Source organism: Myotis brandtii, unplaced genomic scaffold (genome assembly GCF_000412655.1).
Source record: "Myotis brandtii unplaced genomic scaffold, ASM41265v1 scaffold422, whole genome shotgun sequence".
Classification (NCBI taxonomy): domain Eukaryota; kingdom Metazoa; phylum Chordata; class Mammalia; order Chiroptera; family Vespertilionidae; genus Myotis; species Myotis brandtii.
Window position 1 is genome coordinate 4270601 of NW_005366171.1, and position 21439 is coordinate 4292039.

General features: G+C 43.2%; 1 protein-coding gene across 3 annotated transcripts in view; it reads left to right on the forward strand.

The window, feature by feature from the left end:
* MICAL2 (microtubule associated monooxygenase, calponin and LIM domain containing 2) overlaps positions 1-21439 on the forward strand; it is a 182265-nt gene that overhangs the window by 150717 nt on the left and 10109 nt on the right. For all 3 annotated transcript variants that reach the window (XM_014545887.1, XM_014545889.1, XM_014545890.1), the window contains 3 exons: positions 1897-2003; positions 6101-6193; positions 9123-9216. In XM_014545887.1, the coding sequence (XP_014401373.1) occupies positions 1897-2003; positions 6101-6193; positions 9123-9216 (294 nt within the window). The remainder of the gene's footprint in view (positions 1-1896; positions 2004-6100; positions 6194-9122; positions 9217-21439) is intronic.

Genomic DNA, 21439 nt, shown 5'->3' on the forward strand with positions numbered 1-21439 from the left:
ATGATGGTTCTATGATGGAAGAGCATAAAGGGGAAGAGATGCAGAGGCACCTGTATAACTTTATGTAACTTTGCCAGAAGTTTAAGAAATGCATTCTGTTTGGGAACATTTCCTCCTCGATTTCAAAATGAAATTCAATGGGAATATTAAATTTGTTTTTGAGAGTTAGAAAACGTTGCATCCTTCGGTTACTATACGTTTTCCACTAAGTGAAGGCGAATCGGGCAGTTTTACTAATATTGCAGTATTGTTCATTTCGATCAATGAATGGTGAAGCAGCAGCTATTGCCGATGCCAATAACATGTACTGAAGCGCCTCCAGTGAACCAGGCACTGTGTTAGACTCTTCACGTTGATCATTTCTAACCTTGTAATTCAAATCTGCAAGTTAGAAAATCCCGATCCCCCAGCACGCAGGGAGGTGAAAGAATTCCTCAGGCACACGCGCTCAGACTGAATTACCCAGGGGTGATTTATGGCTGCGGCTGGGGAACAGTCTCAGCTCACCACTGCCACTGCCTCCTCCCATTGTTGCGCTGCTCCCAAGTCATCTTCACCTGAGCTTTCCCAGCTGGCCAATGAAAGTGGAGAGCAGTTAACTTCCTCCCCAGAGAGGCTGTGTTATTATATACATGTTCTGCACTATTTTGCTTTGAATAACAGCATATGTAAATGTGCTCCTGGAGGATAAACTTATTTTTATTTTTTAAAACTTGGCCGCTCCCGCCGGGGGAAATAGTTGAACATTATGGAGAGGAAAAGGCAGTTTGGAGGGAATGTTTAGTCGGCTTGGGTTTGCCTCTCCACCTTCCTTTCTGCCCAGCCCGTATTTCCATTCAGATGGAAGCTGCCACGGCAGAGTAAAAATTAGTACATTTCCTATCACAGAGTCCTAGCGGGTCCTGCTATTCAGTGTCCAGAGTGCGTCCATCCAGATATTAATCATGAACTCTGCTTCCGGTGGATGTGGAGGGGCAGATGTTCTTGCTGAGAAGAATAAACGCCTCCCATGGCACCTGGAAGACTTGATCGCACATGGTTCCCAGCCAGGTCCCAAAGAGACTCTGGTGGACACGGGCACTGGCTGCCTCTAACCATCTACCTCTGGCTCGGAGTTGGCCATACTCCCCCCCATCCCCCGACTTCGGCTCTCCCGTGGGCCCTGCGTTGCTGAGCCCTCCCTATCTTACAAGGCCTTTCCTGGCATTTGAATCATCACTTCGGTGATGTGATAATATCTGCACGTTAGGAAAATAGAAGTGGCATTTGTTTAGCCATAATTAATGAAATATTTATGTTGCATGAGACTATGTGATAAAACCTTCGGCTTAGAGTCCTTTTGCTTCTGATTACATTTGGGATTTTTTTTTCTGTGACCAGACATTCTGACGCCAGCTCTTTTACACTGAGCAGATGTCATGTAGTAAAAATGGGTACCAGATGCTGTGAGCCGCAGAAAGGCGATTTGTTTAAGGGCTGGCTCTGACTTTCGTTGCATGCAATTACTCCGCAGAACAAACCTTACACACAAGCATTTAGGTAACTCAGCTAACTTCGGGCAAGTATTTTAATAATAGATTTCATCTCTGAACGCATTCAGGCAACCCACGGTATAAATGGTGCTTAAGGAATTAATTGATTTCTGCATAATACCTTTATTTTCGACGCGAAGAAAGAGCTGCAAAGCTCTTGGCAGGGACCCAGAAGTGTAATTAACGTGGAGGGCCAACTTTTCAGTTGCCCTTAGGTACTGCCTCCGCCTGCTCATGGCAGGTGCAGTGAGGGGAGGCAGGGAGGGAGGGAAGCGGGGCAGAGGGGAGGGGGGAGAGGCAGCTTTGGGTCACGAAGTAAGAAGAGAAGCTGGGAGTTCAGTGAGTTCTTGTGTTCTCCTTTCAGGTCCCAAGCACGTCCCCATCAGGGCGCAGGTGACAGGGGCTGCCTCTTCTACCACCTCCTCCTCGGAAGATGAAGAATTTGATCCCCAGCTTTCCTTGCGGTCAAAGGTAACCACACTTGGCAAACCAAAGGGGGCCTTGGCTGGGGGGGGCTGTTTACCCTGCAGACGTCAGGCCCAATGTGGGCTCCAGCTGCAGCGGGTTCATTAGAAGGATCACATTTCCTTGCATCTAACAGCACACGGCTCTTTCTACCTGGGGTACCCCAAGAATCATCTCTATTTTCTGTTGTTAACTTTTATAGGCTTGCCTTTCTCAGAGATGTAAAACTGGGGAGGGAAAGAAAACAGACGTATTTCCTTGAAACCATTTGGTGACTACAGCTCTTAAAAGTGGGTTTAATTTGTGGTCCAAGAAACTAACTATTGGAAAAATTACAGCAAGAGGATGCGTATTTCCCCGGGGGGAGCACAGCTTCATTTAAGCAGCACCCGAGGCAGACTGCGTAGGAAATGTTATGTTTATTCTAATTAGACATGTGGAAAGAAAGGAACCACGTGGTTGCAGGTAAGTATGGATGCTCTGAGGGCCCCCGCTATGGAAGGGACCAGTCGCTGGCCGGCTGGGGAGATGGCAGTCCTCCTTGCTTAATGAACATTAATATTCCTAGAGAACACTTTTAAACAACTCCCATCCCCACAGATTTAAAAAGTACAAACACTGTTCTATCTCCCCAAATGTCCCCGTATGTCACCCCACAGACACACGCACCCCATGACCACAGCTCGCTGTTGTTTGCCATCCACGGGGCCAGAGCAGTTTCACAGGGTTGGGGTACTGAACGGGTGGACCTAAAATGCTTCCCAGGCAGACAGAGGCGCAGTGCAATGCTCTGTTCATGTTTACTTTTGGGAGAGAGAGGATCTGAGGAGAAAGGGAGAGAACCAGATTTATTTATTTAGACTCAACTTTTCCATATCTGGCACTAGGCACTTTGGCATCATCTCAAGTCACTCAGGGGATCCAGCTCCACAAGGCCTCGGCTGGAGCAAGTCAGGAGGGGGCTGGGACATGGCATAGTGTGAGAGATGAGAGAGAGAGAGAGAGAGAGAGAGAGAGGGAGAGGGAGAGAGAGAGGAGAGAATATGAGAGAATATGAGAGAATATGTATGGACTCTTAATTTTGTAACTTGGGGCATCTCTGATTAGTTTGTTACTCAACACAAATGAATTCTATGTGTGTGTTGATTTCTGAGGTTTCCTTTTCCTCTTTTTGAGTGCTCCAGAGTGTACTTCTGTATTCAAATGAGGCAGAGGCCGCAGCGTCAGCCATCCTGACACTCTTACGTAGGAGAAAAGAATGGAGTGGGCCCAACACATCAAAATAGCTAGACCATGATATGTAGGGCAAGCCTTGCAGGTAGCTCCTGGTCCTCCTGCTGCCCCAGAACAGCGCCAGTCCTCACCTGCCTGCTTCACCTGCTTTTGATGTGGCTGCTCTTACAGGAAGGAAAGCTGGCCAAGGACTCCCCAAGGGCTCACAGTGAAGGAACAAGAGAAGTCCTCCCCCTCTGTCCCCCCCCCAATATATTTTTATTGATTTCAGAGTAGAAGGGAGAGGGAGAGAGAGATAGAAACATCAATGATGAGAATTATTGATCGGCTGACTCTTGCACACCTTCTACTGGGGATTGAGCCCGCAGCCCAGGCATGTACCCTGACCAGGAATTGAACTGTGACCTCCTGGTGCATAGGTCGACACTCAGTCATTGAGCCACACTGGCCAGGCACCCCCCTCTGGTGTTTTATGACTTCTGTCCCATACAGGTGTGTCCCCGGATGTGTGGCACAGAGTCCGTCAGCTCAAATGAAGCTTTGCATAGGGAACTGGAGACAGGATATGCACACGCCACCTCTTCCCTTTGCTCTGCCCTGAAACCAATGCCTGGATCCCAGAGACTGGGACCGGCAGCTGTCCTCGTCCCGCCAGAGTTCTCCTTTCTCTGGCCTTTATCTTCTTCTTCTTTAGCTCTTAGTCTCTTCCTTTTCCTCTCTGCATCCTCATCACCATCACCGAGGCTGTAAGAACTGTGCCTGGCTTATCGTGAGACTCCCCGGGTGTTAATGAATCATCCTCATTTCTATGTCAATATTTTTTCATAAATAGCAGTAAAGGACCTCCTTTCCTCTTCTAGGTTATACTTTGCAGATTCTTGGTAAAGCCCTGGGGTTTGGCAGCTCTGCTGCTGGGAAGGGCTAAGACAGTGTGATGCTGCCGAAGCTTCTTTCCTTGAAATTGTATGAAATGGTCATAATTCAGAAGAAGACTGCCATTTCTATAAAGCAGGAGTCCTTGATGTGCCTACACAGTATTTGGCATGGGAAAAGCAGAACAGACTATATGAAAATATGGATGCTGGACTCAGGTGACCCGGGCTTGCCTCCTGGCTGTACCAATTACTAATTGTGTGTCATCTTGGGCAAGTTATTTAACGTCTCTGAGTTTTGATTTTTTTAACTATAAAGTAAGTCTCATTTGAGGGATAATTAAGATGATACATGTGAAGTAATTAGTACAGTGTCTGGCACATAACACTCAATCAATGGTGGGATTTGTTATGCAGGTTAGTAGGTTGTAAGCTCAAGAGATGTTTGTTGAGTAAATGCACCAACTCTCCATAGATTGAGTGGGAAAGTCTCTGGATAACAATTACCAGTGATCTCCTCCCCAGCCTTTCCAGTAAGGTCCTGGCTGCCTAAAAGAGGGGTTCCTCCACCCCAATGTCCCAGAACCTCTGTTCAGAGAGATTGACAGTCAATCAGGAAGTTACCCCCTAGAAATAGAGATTATATGATAAGGAATAAGTTTGAGTTCTTAGAGCCAAAGTTTCCTTCCAACATGCATATACACATATAATAGCTGAAAAATCATATTTTAGTGAAAAGTTATAATCATGCTAATGTATAATATAATAATATGCTAATAATAAAACAAATCATAGTATGTACTGAATTTCTATACTATATCTTTTCAAGTATTCTGCAAAGGGCTTGACCTGCCTTATCTCATTTATTCCTTATTACACCCCTACAAGGTAGGTATTAAATTGTTCTTATCACTGAAGAGGATGCTGACGTGCAGAGTGTATGACATGCTACAGCTCACGCAGCTCGGCCAGGAACTGATGCCAGCTCTGCAGGCTCCCCGGCCTGAGGTCCCCCATGATACTCTGCTGTTTCTCCAACCAGAATGTCTCCTGAACTTTCCATGTGTGGAGCTGGCCACACCACTACTTCCCCTTCCTCTGGTGTCTGAAACCTGGAAATGGCACCATCACGAGCCAGATGTCTAATTAAAATGCATCAGTTTTGAATGTTCTGTATTTTTCAAGCCCAGGCACACAGAGAACCCAGTGACATTCATGATGCGTTTGTGTAGCTAAATGAAGTAGGGGAGAGTAGCAATCTTATGCCTCTCTCCAGCCAAGAAAACTTTTCATTTCATTTAGATATGTTCCTCTATTCCTGGGTTTAATTGGGCAATGTAGACCCAACCTAAGGACTATTTAAAGTTGTTAACTGGTTTTCAAGTAGTATACTTTGTGTGTGAGTGAGTGTGTGTGTGTGTGTGTGTCCCAGACTCATCATCCCTGGGCCTTATGGTAGTGCCTATAGAGAGTGTAATTCTTGTATGATTCCTTCCTTCAACTGAACCAAGTCAGTGCTCTATATAGCCACTCCCAAATACACACACACACACACACACACACACACACACACACACACATACACACACACGTTTCCCAACCCAGCACCTACTAGCCACATGTGACTATTTATATTTACATCTAAGTCATTAAAATGAAATAAAATTCAAAATTCAATTTCTTAACCCAGCACCTACTAGCCACATGTGGCTATTTATATTTACATCTAAATCATTAAAATGAAATAAAATTCAAAATTCAATTTCTTAATCCCATAGCCTCATTTCAGGCATCCAAAAGCCACATGTGGCTGGTGGCTTCCAGATTTAGGCAGCACAGATACAGAGCATTCCCACCAGTGCAGAGGTTCTTGGACATCACTGTTCTAGAAGCTAATCGGTGGTTTGGTTGCAGGGGGCAGAAGCCTATGACAGTGTTTTGTCAGTTTCAACCCATTTTCTCAGACATATACTTTTTCTTCTCTGTTGGTTTTTATAGGAGAGGAAGACACTTAGAAGAAGAAGGAAGTTGGAGAAAGCAACAAAACAACTGGTTAAGCAAGAAGAATTAAAAAGACTTCATAAAGCTCAGGTCAGGAAAACTTGATATGAGTGAGTGGGCCTGGGACCCTGGGAACCGGAAAGCCCTTGGAAGTCGGGATTGCAGTGGGGAGGTGGGCTGGAGAAAGGTCAGTTCCTCTTCTCAGAGAGACCAGGTTCCTGGCCCTTCTAAAGGCGCTGGCTCAAACCCTGGTGAGACTCTGGGGCCTGGAGAGCCCTGGTGTTAACCTGGCCCACCCCCAGCAGCCTTTCCATCTGCAGACACATTTCCAGCAAAGGGAGCCTGAAATGACAGCCAACACATGGCCGGGGGACCATCCCCGGCCTTGACCGCCACATAGCAGTCTGTGCAGACACACTTTCCCTCAATTTGCTGCCAGTGTCTCTGCTGAACTGACAGCTATTAGGAGCTGTCTCTGTTGCAGAATCAGTTGAAGAACATAAGCACCCAGCATTCTGATATAGGCTTCCCAGCCCACTGAAGATATTTCTTCCCAAATCAATCTGCCCACCTCTGTCACAGAGCGGCCAGATGAAGCAGACAGGCAAGGCATCCTCCCTCTCCCTGAGGCCCTCAAAGCTAGCCTTCAAGAACAGTTAGGTTTTAGGATAAAAAGACTTCGAATGGCCTCTCATATTAATCCATTGTACCCTTACATTCCTCTCTCCAATTATTCCCTTTATCTGGCCATGTAGTCCTGGAAGTTGTGTCTTACAAGAAGGAGATCATTCAGTCCAACCTCTTTTACCCTTGACTTGAGAGCTGCCCCTGTCACCCGGTGGACAGGGAAAATTCCCATCAGCTTCTTCTGTCCGCTCTCAGCTTCTAAAACAGGTTTCTTTGAAACATACCAACTTTCCCTTCTGAGAACAAGATACGTCTTTATGATACGGACTGGCAAGCTCAGCAGTTTCCCCTTCTTATATTTTCACTCCAGGCAATAGGTGGCAATAGGAGAAGAATTACAATGGCCCTTAGAGTCTTAATTTGCATTCCTTTTTAATCTTTGAGATTTTCATCCTTAGTGTCTAAAGAATGACCACTATATTAGCCAGAGTGGGTGGCTTAAACAACAGAAATTCATCTCACACAGTTCTCAAAGCTGGAAGTCCAAGCTCAAGATGCCTTCAGGGTGGCTTTCTGGTGAGGACTCTCTTTCTGACTTGTAGACAGCTGCCTTGCTGTAGCCTCACATGGCCTTTATTTTCTGTGCACATGTAGAGAAAGAGATCAATCTCTGGTATCTCTTCTTCTAATAAGGATGCCAGATCCATCAGATTAGGGCCCCACCTTCTTGAACTCATTTAATCTCATTTATCTCCTTTAAGGCCCTGTCTCCAAATATAGTCACTTTGGGAGTTAGAACTTCAACGTATGAATGGGGTGAGGGGGCCTCCACTTACTCCATAATAAGCACATAGCCATAATCACAAAGTAATCAGTAATAAAGTTATTTAAATGTTTTCTTTCCTTTTGCAATTCTACACCATGCCAGCAAGAGACCGATTTATAAAGATATAATTATCTTTAAAAGAGAGACAGAGAGGAAGGGGGCATGAAATTACAAGTTGTTTAAGATATAATTCCCATCTATTTCAGATTTTATGTTTGGGGCTTAAACACTCTTCGTTGGCACAAGAGGAGCCAGGTGGCTGCTCAGGCCTCTTCAGGGGATTGGAGGTGCTTTGGAAATTGTACCCCTAAATCTAGGGGAGACTTAGAAAGACTCAGAGTTAAGGAGGAAAGGGAGTGAGACAATGTTGGAGTGAGATACAGGAGAAAGAACACACACATACTACCTGCCCCAACAGCTGCCGGGTCCTTAAACATACCTGGTCTGCCAGGTGCCATATCTGTTCTACCAGGACCTGTGCCTTTGGCCGCATGATATCTGAAAACAGAGAAAAGGAAGGGATGAGCAAAATGGACATAGGACGGGCTCTCCCCTCATTTTCCTTCCTAATAATACACAGGAGAGAAAGACCTAATAGGGAAAGTAAACATGAAAATGCAAACCCACTCATGACCCCAAACCTTACAAGGTGCCAATGCTGAGTCTAAGCCAATGTTGTCTCTTAACAGTGGTCGGCAAACTGCGGATCACGAGCCACATGCGGCTCTTTGGCCCCTTGAGTGTGGCTCTTCCACAAAATACCACATGTGGGCATGCATGTACAGTGCGATTAAAACTTCGTGGCCCATGCACAGAAGTCGGTATTTTGTGGAAGAGCCACACTCAAGGGGCCAAAGAGCCGCATGTGGCTCTCGAGCCGCAGTTTGCCAACCACTGCCTTAGCAGGATAAACATCTGGTGTCTCAATAACCTGCTGGTAACAAAGCTACCATACACTTCCACAGTAAAAGGCCCCGGGGCATAGGCCCAGCCCCGCAGGGCAGTGAAGGAGTAGGTACAGTCTGTAGCTGAGGACTGGAGCCAGGTGGACGGAGAAAGGAACTCCCATACCCAGGAGTTGGCCCAGGTCTCCTGCTCCAGATCAATTTCTTGGAGGGACCTGCCGGTTCTTCTCAGGAAAGTGGACTGTGAGCGTGCTCTGTGTTTGCCCCCAGAGCCCCTGTCCTACTCAGAGTTGTGGTTCTTCGTGACCATAGTCGGAGGCTGAGGCTCCAAGGAGTCCAGGAGCCATGAGGACCGCCCACCTGGCCCAGCAGCCTCTGCCTGAGCACTCGTCTGTGTGATTAGCTGATCAAGGGGGACTATTTTAGCATCTACTTGGGGGCAAAGTGAGCTGACGCACAGACTCCTCGCTTTATGTCTTCATGCTACAGAAGGGAAATGTCAAGTTCTAGTTGTTTGGGAATTCGGAGGTCCTGACCCAGTTAATCAAGGAGGTGACATCGCATGGGGAAGGGCTTCTTCCGCTTGGAAAGGCAGTGGCAGGATTGGCCCCTCTTGTGACTGTGCGAGGGTCCCCTGTGACATAAAACCCTGGCATTGCAGGCCATCCAGAGGCAGCTGGAGGAGGTGGAGGAGCGGCAGAGGGCCTCCGAGATCCAGGGCGTAAGACTGGAGAAGGCACTGAGAGGAGAAGCAGGTAGGCATTTCATCAGATCCACAGCAGCAGCCCCATCGTGGCTGTGGTCTGAGAACAGTGCTGGCCTCACCGGGCAAAACAGGGAAACTTGTCATCCTCTGGATCTGCCAATATCGACACAATGCGAAATCTACAGCTGCTTCACACTTTCATTGTCAACCTGACTGTTGGAAATTCCTAGGGGCACTGGTAGGCCTGTGGGCCTTGTCCCTGGGTTTCTGCTCTGCCCAGTTATCTGCTACTGTGAATGTTCTTTGCAATTCAGGGATTAGCATAGATTCAGGAGAACTGTTTGGGCATTCAAGCAATGTTGGTAGTGATTCAAAGCCTGGACTTTAGTAAAAATCCTGGTTTCTCCCTTTACTCACTGTATGACCTTAGACCAGCCACATTTTAAATCTTTACAATTTAAATCTCTCCTCTAAAATGGAGATAATAGTGGTTTCCAACCTTATAGAGCTGATGTAAACATTAAAGAAGAAATTTTACATATATTCATGTATATGGATATGTATAAATATCTCTCTGTATATATGTGTATATATACATTTATATATGTATAGACACATACATTTACATTTATACACACATATACATACACATTTACATATATATGTAAATGTGTATGTATGTATGTATATATAAAAATTAGCAAACTGCCTGGCACAGGTAAAGCACTAAATGGTAACTATTCTACCAATAGCTTCACACTCTCAGATCCGAACAGAATTCATCTGGTGAAGCCCTGTTATTGCTGGACATGAGGACAGTGGGTCTATAATGATGACTATGACACAGTTTCTGCCTTTGAGAGCTTTACAGTCCACTGAAGGACACAGACCTGTAGAGAAATAAACCACCATACAGGAGGACCAGTGCTGTGGTAGGGACAAGCATCAGGGTGCATGGGCACAGGAGCAAGAGGTTCCTAACTGACCCTGGCAGAGGGACGGTCAGGCTAGGCTTCCCGGGAAGGGTGGCCTGTCAAGATGAGAACCAGAGGAGGAAGGAGTTAACCAGTGAGGCGAGGAGACTGTTCTGGCAGAGGGAGCAGCACCTGCAAAGGCCAGATGTGCAAAGACGTGAAATGCCTTAACGAAAGAGGGGCCGGGAAGGGTTCTGGGGTGAGGGATGACTTAAAGAAATCCACTTGTTTTTCAAAACCACCCAGCATCTGTGTGGGTAGTGAATTGGGGGGGCCCTTAGGGTTTGTGGGAAGTATTGTCTCTCTAGCTTTGTGACATGATGTCTTTAGCCTTTTATATTTTGGATATAAAGTGTGAAAAACCAAATGCTGGAAACACATCTCTCTCTGTGTAACCATGAAAATGTGTTACTGGTTAAACAACAGAGTGAAAGGTTAGGGTTTCAATTCTCTTAAAACTTCAGTTATTTGAGAGTGATGATACTAGCAAGGGCAGACCCACATTTTGTGAGGCCTGAAGCTCATACAAAGTCATGCCCGCAAAATTGTGAGGGCTGCTCCCCCATCCAAGTGAGGGGCCCTGGGTTCCAGCTTTAGTATTAGCTGTATGGCTCACGTGTCTTTGGTTAACAGGGAAACGCTGGAGTCAGAGTTTAACCCCTCTGTGCCTCAGTTTCCTTGTTTATAAAGTAAGAGTGATACTTTTATCTGTTTCTTGGATTTGTGGTGAGGATCGGCTAAAACAATTAATGTGGAAGCCCTAGCATAGGGCCTGACTATGGGATGGATGGCATAATTGGTTAATAAATATTTGTTCTTATTCTTACTAAAACACCCTATGCATGTCCTTGAAAAGAAAACCCAAATCCACTCATCAGAAGTAGGTTTCATTACCCAAATGATACCCACTTCCTGCTGCTTGGAGTGAGAGTCACTGCCTGTCTGGTGCTTTTCTTTAGGAATCCACTGATTTCAGTGAGAGCCTTAGAAATGAACGGGATAAACCAGCAAAGCTAGGGCATGCTTCCGTTTGCTGGGGAGGCACTGTGGCGTGGCGGGGCAGGGAGAATTATAGGCATCAGAGAGCACAGGGTTCAAATTCTGTTCCATTGCATTTAGGCTGTGTAGTCCTAGGAAAATCACTTAACCCCTCTGGTCCCATATTGCTTATCTGAAAAATGGAGCTAATAGTCTCCACATTACCAGGTTGTTTTGAGAATTAAGGGCCTTGGTGGGCAAAGTGTCTCTCAGAGTGTGGGCAATACATGCTACTTGACATTACTTTACAAAATATTGGTATCCACATACATACACTTTTAAAGAACTCACTCTCTATTCGTCACTGCTTGAGACTTATATTCTAGAAACCAATATTTTCACACTTCTGAACATCTCCCCGTTTCGAGTTATCAGCTAAAGAAACCCTGATGCTTGTGGTGTTGTCCAAGGTATGCTAACCTGGCCAGAAGATGATTCCATTCCTTCTCTTGATATCTTTGGTGATTTAATCCCCCTGTTAAGTTTATGGGCCTTTTCCTCCTTGATTGTCTTTGTGTGGGTGACAGATGCAAACCAACCAGGAGCTAAAGACGAAAAGAGTCAAGGCAGGGAGCGCAGCCCCACAGGAAGCCATATGGGAGATTTGCAGACCAGGCATCAAAATTAATACACCCTTAACTTGTAATAACATTTGTGCAATAATAATGTTTCTTTACAGTTTAATATTCTATTCAGCCCCTTTAAGAGATTGCCCTGGTGCTTAATGAATGGCCGATGCTTATTAGGTTAAGTTGTATTTGAGCTGGCCTGTGCTGCTCTGGTTCAAGTAATGTAATGGGAATTATTTAATAGGTATTATTAGGATAATTAGAAAATGATCACAGTTAGGCAATAATATTGAGCTATAAAGGTTGTGAATAACCAAATTTAGAGACAGGCCTGAAAACATGAGTAGTCTGCGACAGTTACGCAAGTCTCCTCTAATGATTATGTGCTCCCGCCTGAAAGGGTCTTTTGTTCCTAGGAGTTATTCATTAGGCAGGCATTGAATTAGAGGAACATGCGGGGGTGCAGGACGGAGGGCAATGGTGGCTGAAGAGCAAAATGAGGCTTTGATGAGCTCCTAATTGTCGTGACAACAATTCCTGCTTTCTCTTTTTCCCAACAGTCAGAAATACGCTTCCCCACCCCCGGGAAGGGGTTTTCCCCTCTTTGTCAAGGAGGGGAAAACAACGAGAAACAAAAATCTAAGAATCCACCCAGAACACAAGTCATTATGTTCTGCAGGATGTGTGTGCGTGTGTGTGTGTGTGTGTGTGTGTGTGTGTGTGTGTGTGTGTGTGTGTTATAGATGGGTGTCCTTGACAAAGGGGTTGGGTTCCCCTGGTGGTCCTGGCTGCCCAGAGTAAAGGACCAGGACACTCGTGTCCTGACTGCCCTGGGCCCCACCTTCTGTAAGGAGGCCAACCTCAGCTTTGCCAGCCACTCAGGTTCTTCTTAATCAAGGCCCTGCTACCCATGGGCTTGTTGGTTGTCAGCACAAGGGTCAGTGTTATGTGCTGGGGTCATGGAATACCCCAATTTAGCAAGAGACCATCATTCACATTTAGATGGTCTGGATGACAGAATTGGTTCTTTCCTTCGGTGCCTAGGGACAGGTGAAATCTGGTGAAAACCACCAGTGACTTGGAAGAAGAAAGGATGTATCCCCAAGAGAGGTGGATGGGAATTAGTCCTCCCTTTTAAGCTTACCAGCTTCTGGGAAGGCTTACCAGCTGGTTGTCTGCATTAAGCTTCTTTCTTTTTTAAAAAATATATTTTATTGATGTTTTACAGAGAGGAAGGGAGAGAGATAGATAGTTAGAAACATCGATGGGAGAGAGACATCGATCAGCTGCCTCCTGCACATCTCCCACTGGGGATGTGCCCGCAACCCAGGTACATGCCTCTGACCGGAATCGAACCCGGGACCCCTCAGTCCGCAGGCCGACTGAGCCAAACCGGTTTCGGCAGCATTAAGCTTCTTGTCTTTTTTTTTTTTTTTTTTTTTTTTGTCAGATGGCTTTTCCATCATATAGAGGGGTTTGCAAAGGAACATCAGGATTGCCAGGCTGCCAGCAGGTGGCAGTAGGCACACACATTATGATGAGAAAATGGAATGAAAACCTAGCCAGGAAGAGGGAAGTAGTTTGGCGTATACTCTGTGGTTTTTTTCTTGACTGTGGCTGAGGAACAGAAAGAATAATAATTTCTTGGATAATGTAAGGGTGAGGTGTCCTGAAAAGAACAGAAATACTAGAGTCAGTTGCTCCTGTGTTTGAATCCTGATGCCATTCATAGAGAGTGGCAAGGAATAAAAAGACTCCAAAGTAGATGGCTAAAGAAGCAAGGAATTTGGGTTGGTTTGCCACAACTCTATGATTCAATTAAGGTAGGACACTCCTGAGTTTGGATCCCAAAGTGATCATCATATGACAATTACCTGTTTGTGAAACTTTCTTATCTGTAAAATGGACTAATGATACCAACGTTGTAGCGTTGGTATGAAGAAAAGACTAAATGAAATAATGTTAGTAAAGCACCTAAAAGAACTGCCTGGTAGATAATAGGTATTCAAAAAAGTTAAGTCCTACTTTTTCTTTTCTTTCTTTCCTTTCTCTTTTTTCCCCTTCATACCTTCACCTCTTTCATCTAACCTCTCTCCCTCTGACCGCTCTCAGTCTATGCTCTGTACCTGCAAGTCTGTTTTCTATTTTGTTTGTTAGTTTATTTTGTTCATTAGGGTCCACATATGAGTGAAATCATATGGTACTTGTTTTTCTCTGATGGGCGTATTTCACTTAGCATAATACTCTCCAGGTCCATCCATGCTGTCGCAAAAGGTAAGGTTCCTTCTTTTTCATGGCTGAGTAGTACTCCCTCGGGTAAATGTACCACAGCTTTTTTATCCACTCATCTACTGATGGGCACATGGGCTGCTTCCAAATAGCACTGCAATGAACATACCTCCTCTTTTCTTTCATATTCATATCATTATAAAACATAGCTGGATGGTCAACAATTTCTCATATTGTATTCAGTTATTTGTTCAATTGTTCACATTCCTTTAAAACTACACTCCCTAGAAGACATTTAAACTAGTTTCTATAAAAATATATAATACATGAATTTCCCATGTCTGGTCCATATTAGGATCTCAATGTAGACTCATGCTATTACCCCCAAAAAACCAATTCAGTAAAAGCAGTTTAGCCAAGAGAAGCAAACACTGAGGTTCAAAGGCATGCCTCTCCGACCACGTGCCATAGTTTGGGGATAGATTTCAGGGGATGGACATCCTTCAGGTAACCTTCCACAGAGACTTGTTCCCTACCTGTACTGAAAGGCAGTGAGTCCAAGACCTGCCTGCCTTCACAGGTGCCTGGCTGCTGTGCTCTCCAAGGCCAGCAGAGCAGGGGGCGTGGGGGCCAAGAGCCTTCTGTGATCCTGGAGGGGTCTGTATGGAGACAGGGTGGACGGGGTTGCCTGAAGCTCAGGCAACATTATTTCATCACATAATGCAATGGAGTGTGGTTAGGAAAGAACTCCAACCACATCAGGAATGGCCAGGAATAACAAGACTCCAAAGCTGATGGGGAAGCAAGCAAGGCGTCTGGATGGGTTGCCACAGCTCTGCTGCTATGATCCATAGAATGAATTTTGCAACCCTCAGGTTTGAAAAGCACTGTCATAATGATTTTACCTGGAAAAATATTTTAAAGCCAATAACCAGATGGCTGCCTGAGCCGCAGATACAGAAGGGAGTTCCTAAGAGCCATAAAGCAGCAGAATGGTGGACGAGATCCTAAAAAAGCCCATTCACTACAAGCATCCTTTTAAAAACATTGCAATGCTCTCGAGTAAGTGAGATAAATCTCTCAGGGCCAAGAAGAAGAAAGAAGAAGGTATTGCTGAAACTTACATGTGCCAGGAAAGAAGCAAGCACAAAAACAGAAACCCGGGGTGGTCTTGGGGGGAAATATCCCTGGCTTAGAGTCTAAGCCTTGGAACTAACAAGAAGGTAAGGAGCTGACCTTGAGGTTCCCACACTAAGCCAAGTCTCTAGCTCTGCCAGACCAAGTATAGATCCTCTAAAGAAACCATGCCTCAGTTTAGGCTCTCGGGATCCCATCTGACTGATTAAGTTCAATAAACTATGAGCTTATAATAATAATAATTCTTAAAATCACCCAAAACACAAAGAAGTGAGTCAATGAGAATGAGAGTCAGCAAAAACAATACAATTTCAATGGCCAAGAACTTCAACTACATTAATTATTAAACATGGGCTATACTATGTCTATGTGTAAAATATTTCAAGAATTAGTGAATTGCATTCAAAAATGAGCAAGCAGAAAAACACTGTAAAAGTAAACAGGCAACATCACCTTAACCTTCACCAGCCATAACCATAATCAAACTTAACATTCCTGCTATGATATATAAGAAAGATATCTTGTTGCTAAAATAGTTCTAATTTGGGAGTTGAATGACTAGAAGTAAAGTGTTCCAGGCTCCTTATATTGTTTAAAAGGAGGTTAAGGTGTTAAATTTAGACTTTGCTAAGGTAATAGAAATGCCTATTTAAATTTTAAGTATAATCACTGAAAGAAGAGAAATAAAATGGAGTAACTTCCAAATCAGTTGGAGGAAACATAAGGAAAAAAAATAAACAAAAATTCTAATTCAGTTCTAAATAGCAATAAAAAAGCATAGAAAAAAAGATGACAAGATAGCATCAAGGAAGATGGAAGAAACAAGCCCAAATACTCAGTCATATTAATGACAATTAATGAACAAAACAACACCCAATTATATTCTGTTTAGCAGACACGTATAAAGCACAGAAAGTTTTAAAGTAAAAGGATGGCAAAATATATACTAACTTAATAAAGCTGGAGTAATTATATTAGAAGCAGTAAAACAGCCTTTAGTGCCAAAACCATGATTAGGAATAAACAGAATCACCACATAATTTAAAAATAATCCACTCCCCAAGAAGATATGACAGTTATGTTTTTTGTTTTTGGTGTGTGTGTGTGTGTGTGTGTGTGTTTTGTTGTGGGTTTTTTGTTGTTGTTAATCTCCACCTGAGGATATTTTTCATTGATTTTTAGAGAGAGTGGGAGGGAGGGGGAGAGAAAGAGAGAGACACACACACATTGATAGAGGTTTCCTCCCACATGCTGTGGCCAGGGCCAAAGATCGAGCCTGCAACCGAGGTACATGCCCTTGACTAGAATCGAACCCACAACTCTTCATTCCACAAGCCGATGCTCTAACCACTGCTCTACGTATTGACTTGACTGTATATATTGACTTGACTGTAATAAGCTCAAAATATATAAAGCCAAAAAATGATGAAACCACAGGGAAAATGTTCTACTCTCATGGCAGGAGAATTTGTACATCTCTCAAGTAATGATAGTCAAGCAGACAAAACATTATTATAAAGTTGAATAATGCAATAATAACCTTGATTTAATGGTCACTTATAAAACCCTGCACCTCCAAATTACAGAATTATATTCTTTGCAATTTCACATGATGATTTACAAATATTGACCATAAGTTCACAAAGTTAGTCTCAGGGAATCTATATTATACAGACTCTGTTCTATACTACAATGTAATTAACTTAGAAATCAATAGCCAAAAGATATTTTTTTTAAACCACACATTTAGAAAGCAAAAATATACATTTCTCATCAATCAAATAAAAAATGGATATAAAAAAAATACTTGGAAATTTAAATATACTAAATAAGAAAAAGAAAGCAATAGATCAGTGAATGTAGTTCTTAGAGGTACGGCCTTAAATACTTTTATTAAAAAAGAAGAAAGGCTGAGAAGTAATGAGCCAAGTGTTCAACTTAATTTAGAAAAAGGAAAACAAAATAAACCTAAAGAAAGAAAATTATATATATGAGCAAAAGTAAATGATATAGAGAATAAAGATAAAATCAAGAGGATCAAGCAAGCCAAATATTCGTTCTTTAAAAAGACTACAGGCAATCTCTTAAATTGATTTACAAAATAAGAAGACAGAAATAAATAAATTAGGAATGAAAAGGGCAGACATAACCCCAGTATAGTAAAGATTTAAAAAGATAAAAGAATAGAATGAACAAATGAACAGGTAATCTAATTTCAAAATTTGCAATCTAAGGGTGATTCAACAATCACCATATTAACAAATTAAAGAGGAAAACCATATGGTCTTTTTAATAGAAGAAGAAAATATCATTTGACAAAAACTAATACTCATTTGGGATAAAAACTTTTATCAAAAAGGCATACAACAAGATAGAACATTCTTAATTTGAAAGATACCATCCAAAACCATAAAGCAAGCATCATTGTTGAATGGTAAAATATTAGAAGTGTTTTTTTAAAAATCGGCAATAAGAGAAGGGTGCTTACCATCATCTCTTCTATTCAACATTGTACAGGAGACCCTAGCCAGCAGAGGAAGACAAGGGAAAAATGTCATATGGCTTGGAAAGGAAGAAACATTTTTTTCTGTTTTTATTTTTCAGATGATAAAATTACTCACATGGAAAACCCAAAAGAATGTACAAATAAATTATTAAAAATAAGATTCTATATGATGGTGATTAAATATAAGATCAAAATTTAAAAAGGAATTGCATTTCTATATCTCAGCATCAAGCAGTTAGAAAATGCAATAACAAAGAAAATATCATTAATATTAGCAAAAAAACATACCTAGGAGTCAATCCAACAAAAAATGTGCACCACCTTTATGAAGCCAATGTTAGTACTTTTCTGAAAGCCACCTGAAGGCCTGAACATCTGTGAAAACCCAACGTGAGCCTGCTGTAGCGTTGCAGGTCACAGGAAAGAGGTGAATCGGGGACCACTGGCTCCCTGTACAGGAAAAATGAAATTGAGTCTTACCTTACATCATACAAGCAAATGTTTCATACAAGTTAAAGACTTTAATATGAATAATTAAACTGAAAAGTTAATAAGAATCAAGTTGGGTATATAACGCTATAAAAGACAATCCACTAATTTGGAAAATATATTGGCAACAAATATAACCAAAAAAAATAATATTCTAGAATATGCAAAGAACTTTTATAAATCAGTAAGAAATAGGCAAACAACTCAATGTAAAGATAAGCAAATGATATAAATATACATTACACAGTAAAATATTCATGAATAATTAGGAAAATGCAAATTAAGACTACAATGAGAAACTACTTTAAACTATTGAATTATCAACACTTGTAAAAATGTGACAATACTAAGTATTTGGTAAGGACGGAACAAAAGGACCTTTTATTCAATATTGGTGGAAATGAAAAGAGTCACAACTCTTTGGAAAACAATTTGGCCTCATGCTGTAGAGCTGAACATTTGCATACCTTACTAAGAATTTCATTCCTGAGTGTGTATTTCAGAGACACACTTGCCTACATGGGCCAGAAAACTCGAACAAGAACCTTCACTGCAGCATCATTTACAATAGCAAAACACTAAGAATGACCTTGACATCCATTAATAGGGAAATGGGTCAATTGTGGCATAGCTAGCTGCGGCATATACAACTGAAGACTGTATACACAGTAGGGAAAATGAATGGCAACATGGATGCATCTTAGAAACATAATATGGAATTTTAAAACAAGCACGTTTTAAAAGACTACATATACTAGTATAATATCATTTCAATAAAATTCTAAAGCAAGAAAAACTTTATTTATAATGAATAGATATGTAGCCAAAAGCAAAACAAAACAAACATACAAAAAAGTGTTTAAAAAGGAAGGACACTAGATCTTTTGTTTTCCAACTGCAGCCTCTGGCTCCCGGAATGGACTTGAGGGCTTCCTTCCAGCATCCTGGCTTGGTCAAGACTGAACCAGGCCACACCCACAGTGCAGTGTTCTGGATCGTCACCAACATGTGTAAGGCGCCTGTGGGAGGTCAGGGTACCCAGAGCTCTGGGTACAGAAAGCCTGGCTAGAGATTAAAATGAAATAGGCTTGGGATGAGCACAGGAGCTAAGAGCCACCCAGAGGCCAGCAAGGAGAGGCAGAGGCTGCACCCCAGCCATTCCGGGGTAGATGCCTGCACAGTGACAGAGGGTTCTGGCTGCAATTACGCTACTGCCCTTTCATGCCCAGATCATCATGAGGATGTGGAAGACACAGAAGTGCAGCAAACACCAGACGAGGATTCTCACAGATTCTATGGAGGCAGGAAATCATGTCTGAAGAATCAGAGAGTTGAAAATCAGACAGCGTTTAAACAAGACCCAACCTGGAAAAAATCACACACCAGCACACAGTCAGAGAAGTATTCAGCATTACCAACAAAAGAAAATGGTTAAAAACCCGTGACTTTAAAGACTAGATTGTTCGTGTATTGTTATTATTCACTGGGGAAAAGTTACTGACCATAAGTGCCAGTCCCTCTACTGGAAGCAGGGACGAAGTGTTGTCCAGCTAGGTGACTTGAACTTGAATGTGGAGGGTAATCGGACAACTTCAGTAGGGAGTAACCAAACTTGCTTTGTAGTTTTTAGAGCTCACTTAGGGAAAAGTGGGTCAATTTAAATAACTCCAGATCTAGCTGGTTTGGCTCAGTGGATAGAGTGTTGGCCTGTGGACCGAAGGGCCTCAGGTTTGATTGTCAAAAGCACATGTCTGGGTTTCGGGCTTGATCCCCATTGTGGGGTGTGCAGGAGGCAGCTGATCAGTGATTCTCTCTCATCATTGATGTTCCTATCTCTCTCTCCCTCTCCCTTCCTCTCTGAAATCAATAAAAATATATTTTGAAAGCACAAAATATAACTCCATTAAAAAAAGTTGTGTTGAGTTTTGATTACTTTGCTCCACCCGAGCAAGTGGAAACCTTGCAGTCTGTCTAGGAAAAGGCTTGATATGAGTACAGTACGTGTGAGCGAATGAAGACCAGCCGGTGGTAACACTGGCAGAGGAGGCAGTCAGGGGTAGGTGGCCGAGCTATCTAGACAGAGCCAGGGCTGCGCGCCCTCCGGCAGCACCATTCCAGCTGCGCCCTGGTTTCCAGACACAGGCCTCGCACCCCTACCTTAGAGAGGCTTCCAGTCCCACAGCAGCCACGGATGGAAACGTGCCTGAGCCAATGATCCCTGCAGGCAGAGCACTGGCGTCCTCCCGAGCAGGTGCTGATGAGCCAGCAGCCTTCTGACCTTCTCATTTACATGGGACCAAAAATAATAATAATTTGTTAAGAGTTTTTATTAACCTCAAGTGAAGTCACAAGGCAAAGTTTAGGCATGTATAACCAAGTCAGGGATTGCACTCTAGCTGACTTTTAAAGGTGAACCGAAAATAACCCACAGGAAACTATATAGAAGTCGACACTGGAAGAAACAGCAGGTACTAACAGCGAAGGGACAGTTTATTGGCTGTTTACTATGTGCCAACCCCCGTGGTAAGCACTTTACATGCATCATCTCACCTAATCCCCATAACTAATTAGGAGGCAGGTACTACGATCATCCCTGTTTTTCACCCGAAGACACGGAGGTGGAGAGATGTGAGGCTGCTATGCCCAAGGGCACACATTGGTTAAGTGGCTGAGCCAGGTCCGCTGGATCTTCACGCCCAGGCCCTCTGCCACTTCTGCAGTGAGGGCAACGCTGGTCCAGGCTTCACCAGGACCCACAGGAAGTTTTCTGATGGGAGGCAGTGAGTCTTGGAGATTATGGAGCAAAGTCTCGGTGCATCCTTAGAGTTGAGAGCAAGGCCAGTATGGGGAAGGCACAATCCCCTGGACCCAAGTCTTTGGAAAGGCAGATTTCCTGGGAATCTGCACAGGAATCCACATTCGAAGATCCCTTAAAGGGATTTTTGACTACTGAGGAAAGGAAGCCTCTAAAGAAATGAACTGTAGGCTATAAAATTACAAATTACTCCATTGGAAAAAAAATTAAATTGATTCAGTTCAACCTGTGTTTGTGGAGAACAGCACCAATAGAAATCAGTGGAGCCCTAGCCAGTTTTGCTCAGTGGATAGAGTATTGGCCTGTGGACTGAAGAGTCCTGGGTTCAATTCTGGTCAAGGGCATGTACCTTGATTACAGTTTCCCCTGAACCTGGTCGGGGTGCGTGCAGGAGGCAACCAATCAGTATGTCTCTCTCACATCGATGTTTCTCTCTGTCTCTCCCTCTTCCTTCCACACTCTCTAAAAATCAATGGAAAAATACCCTCAGGTGAGGATTAACAAATATATTTTAT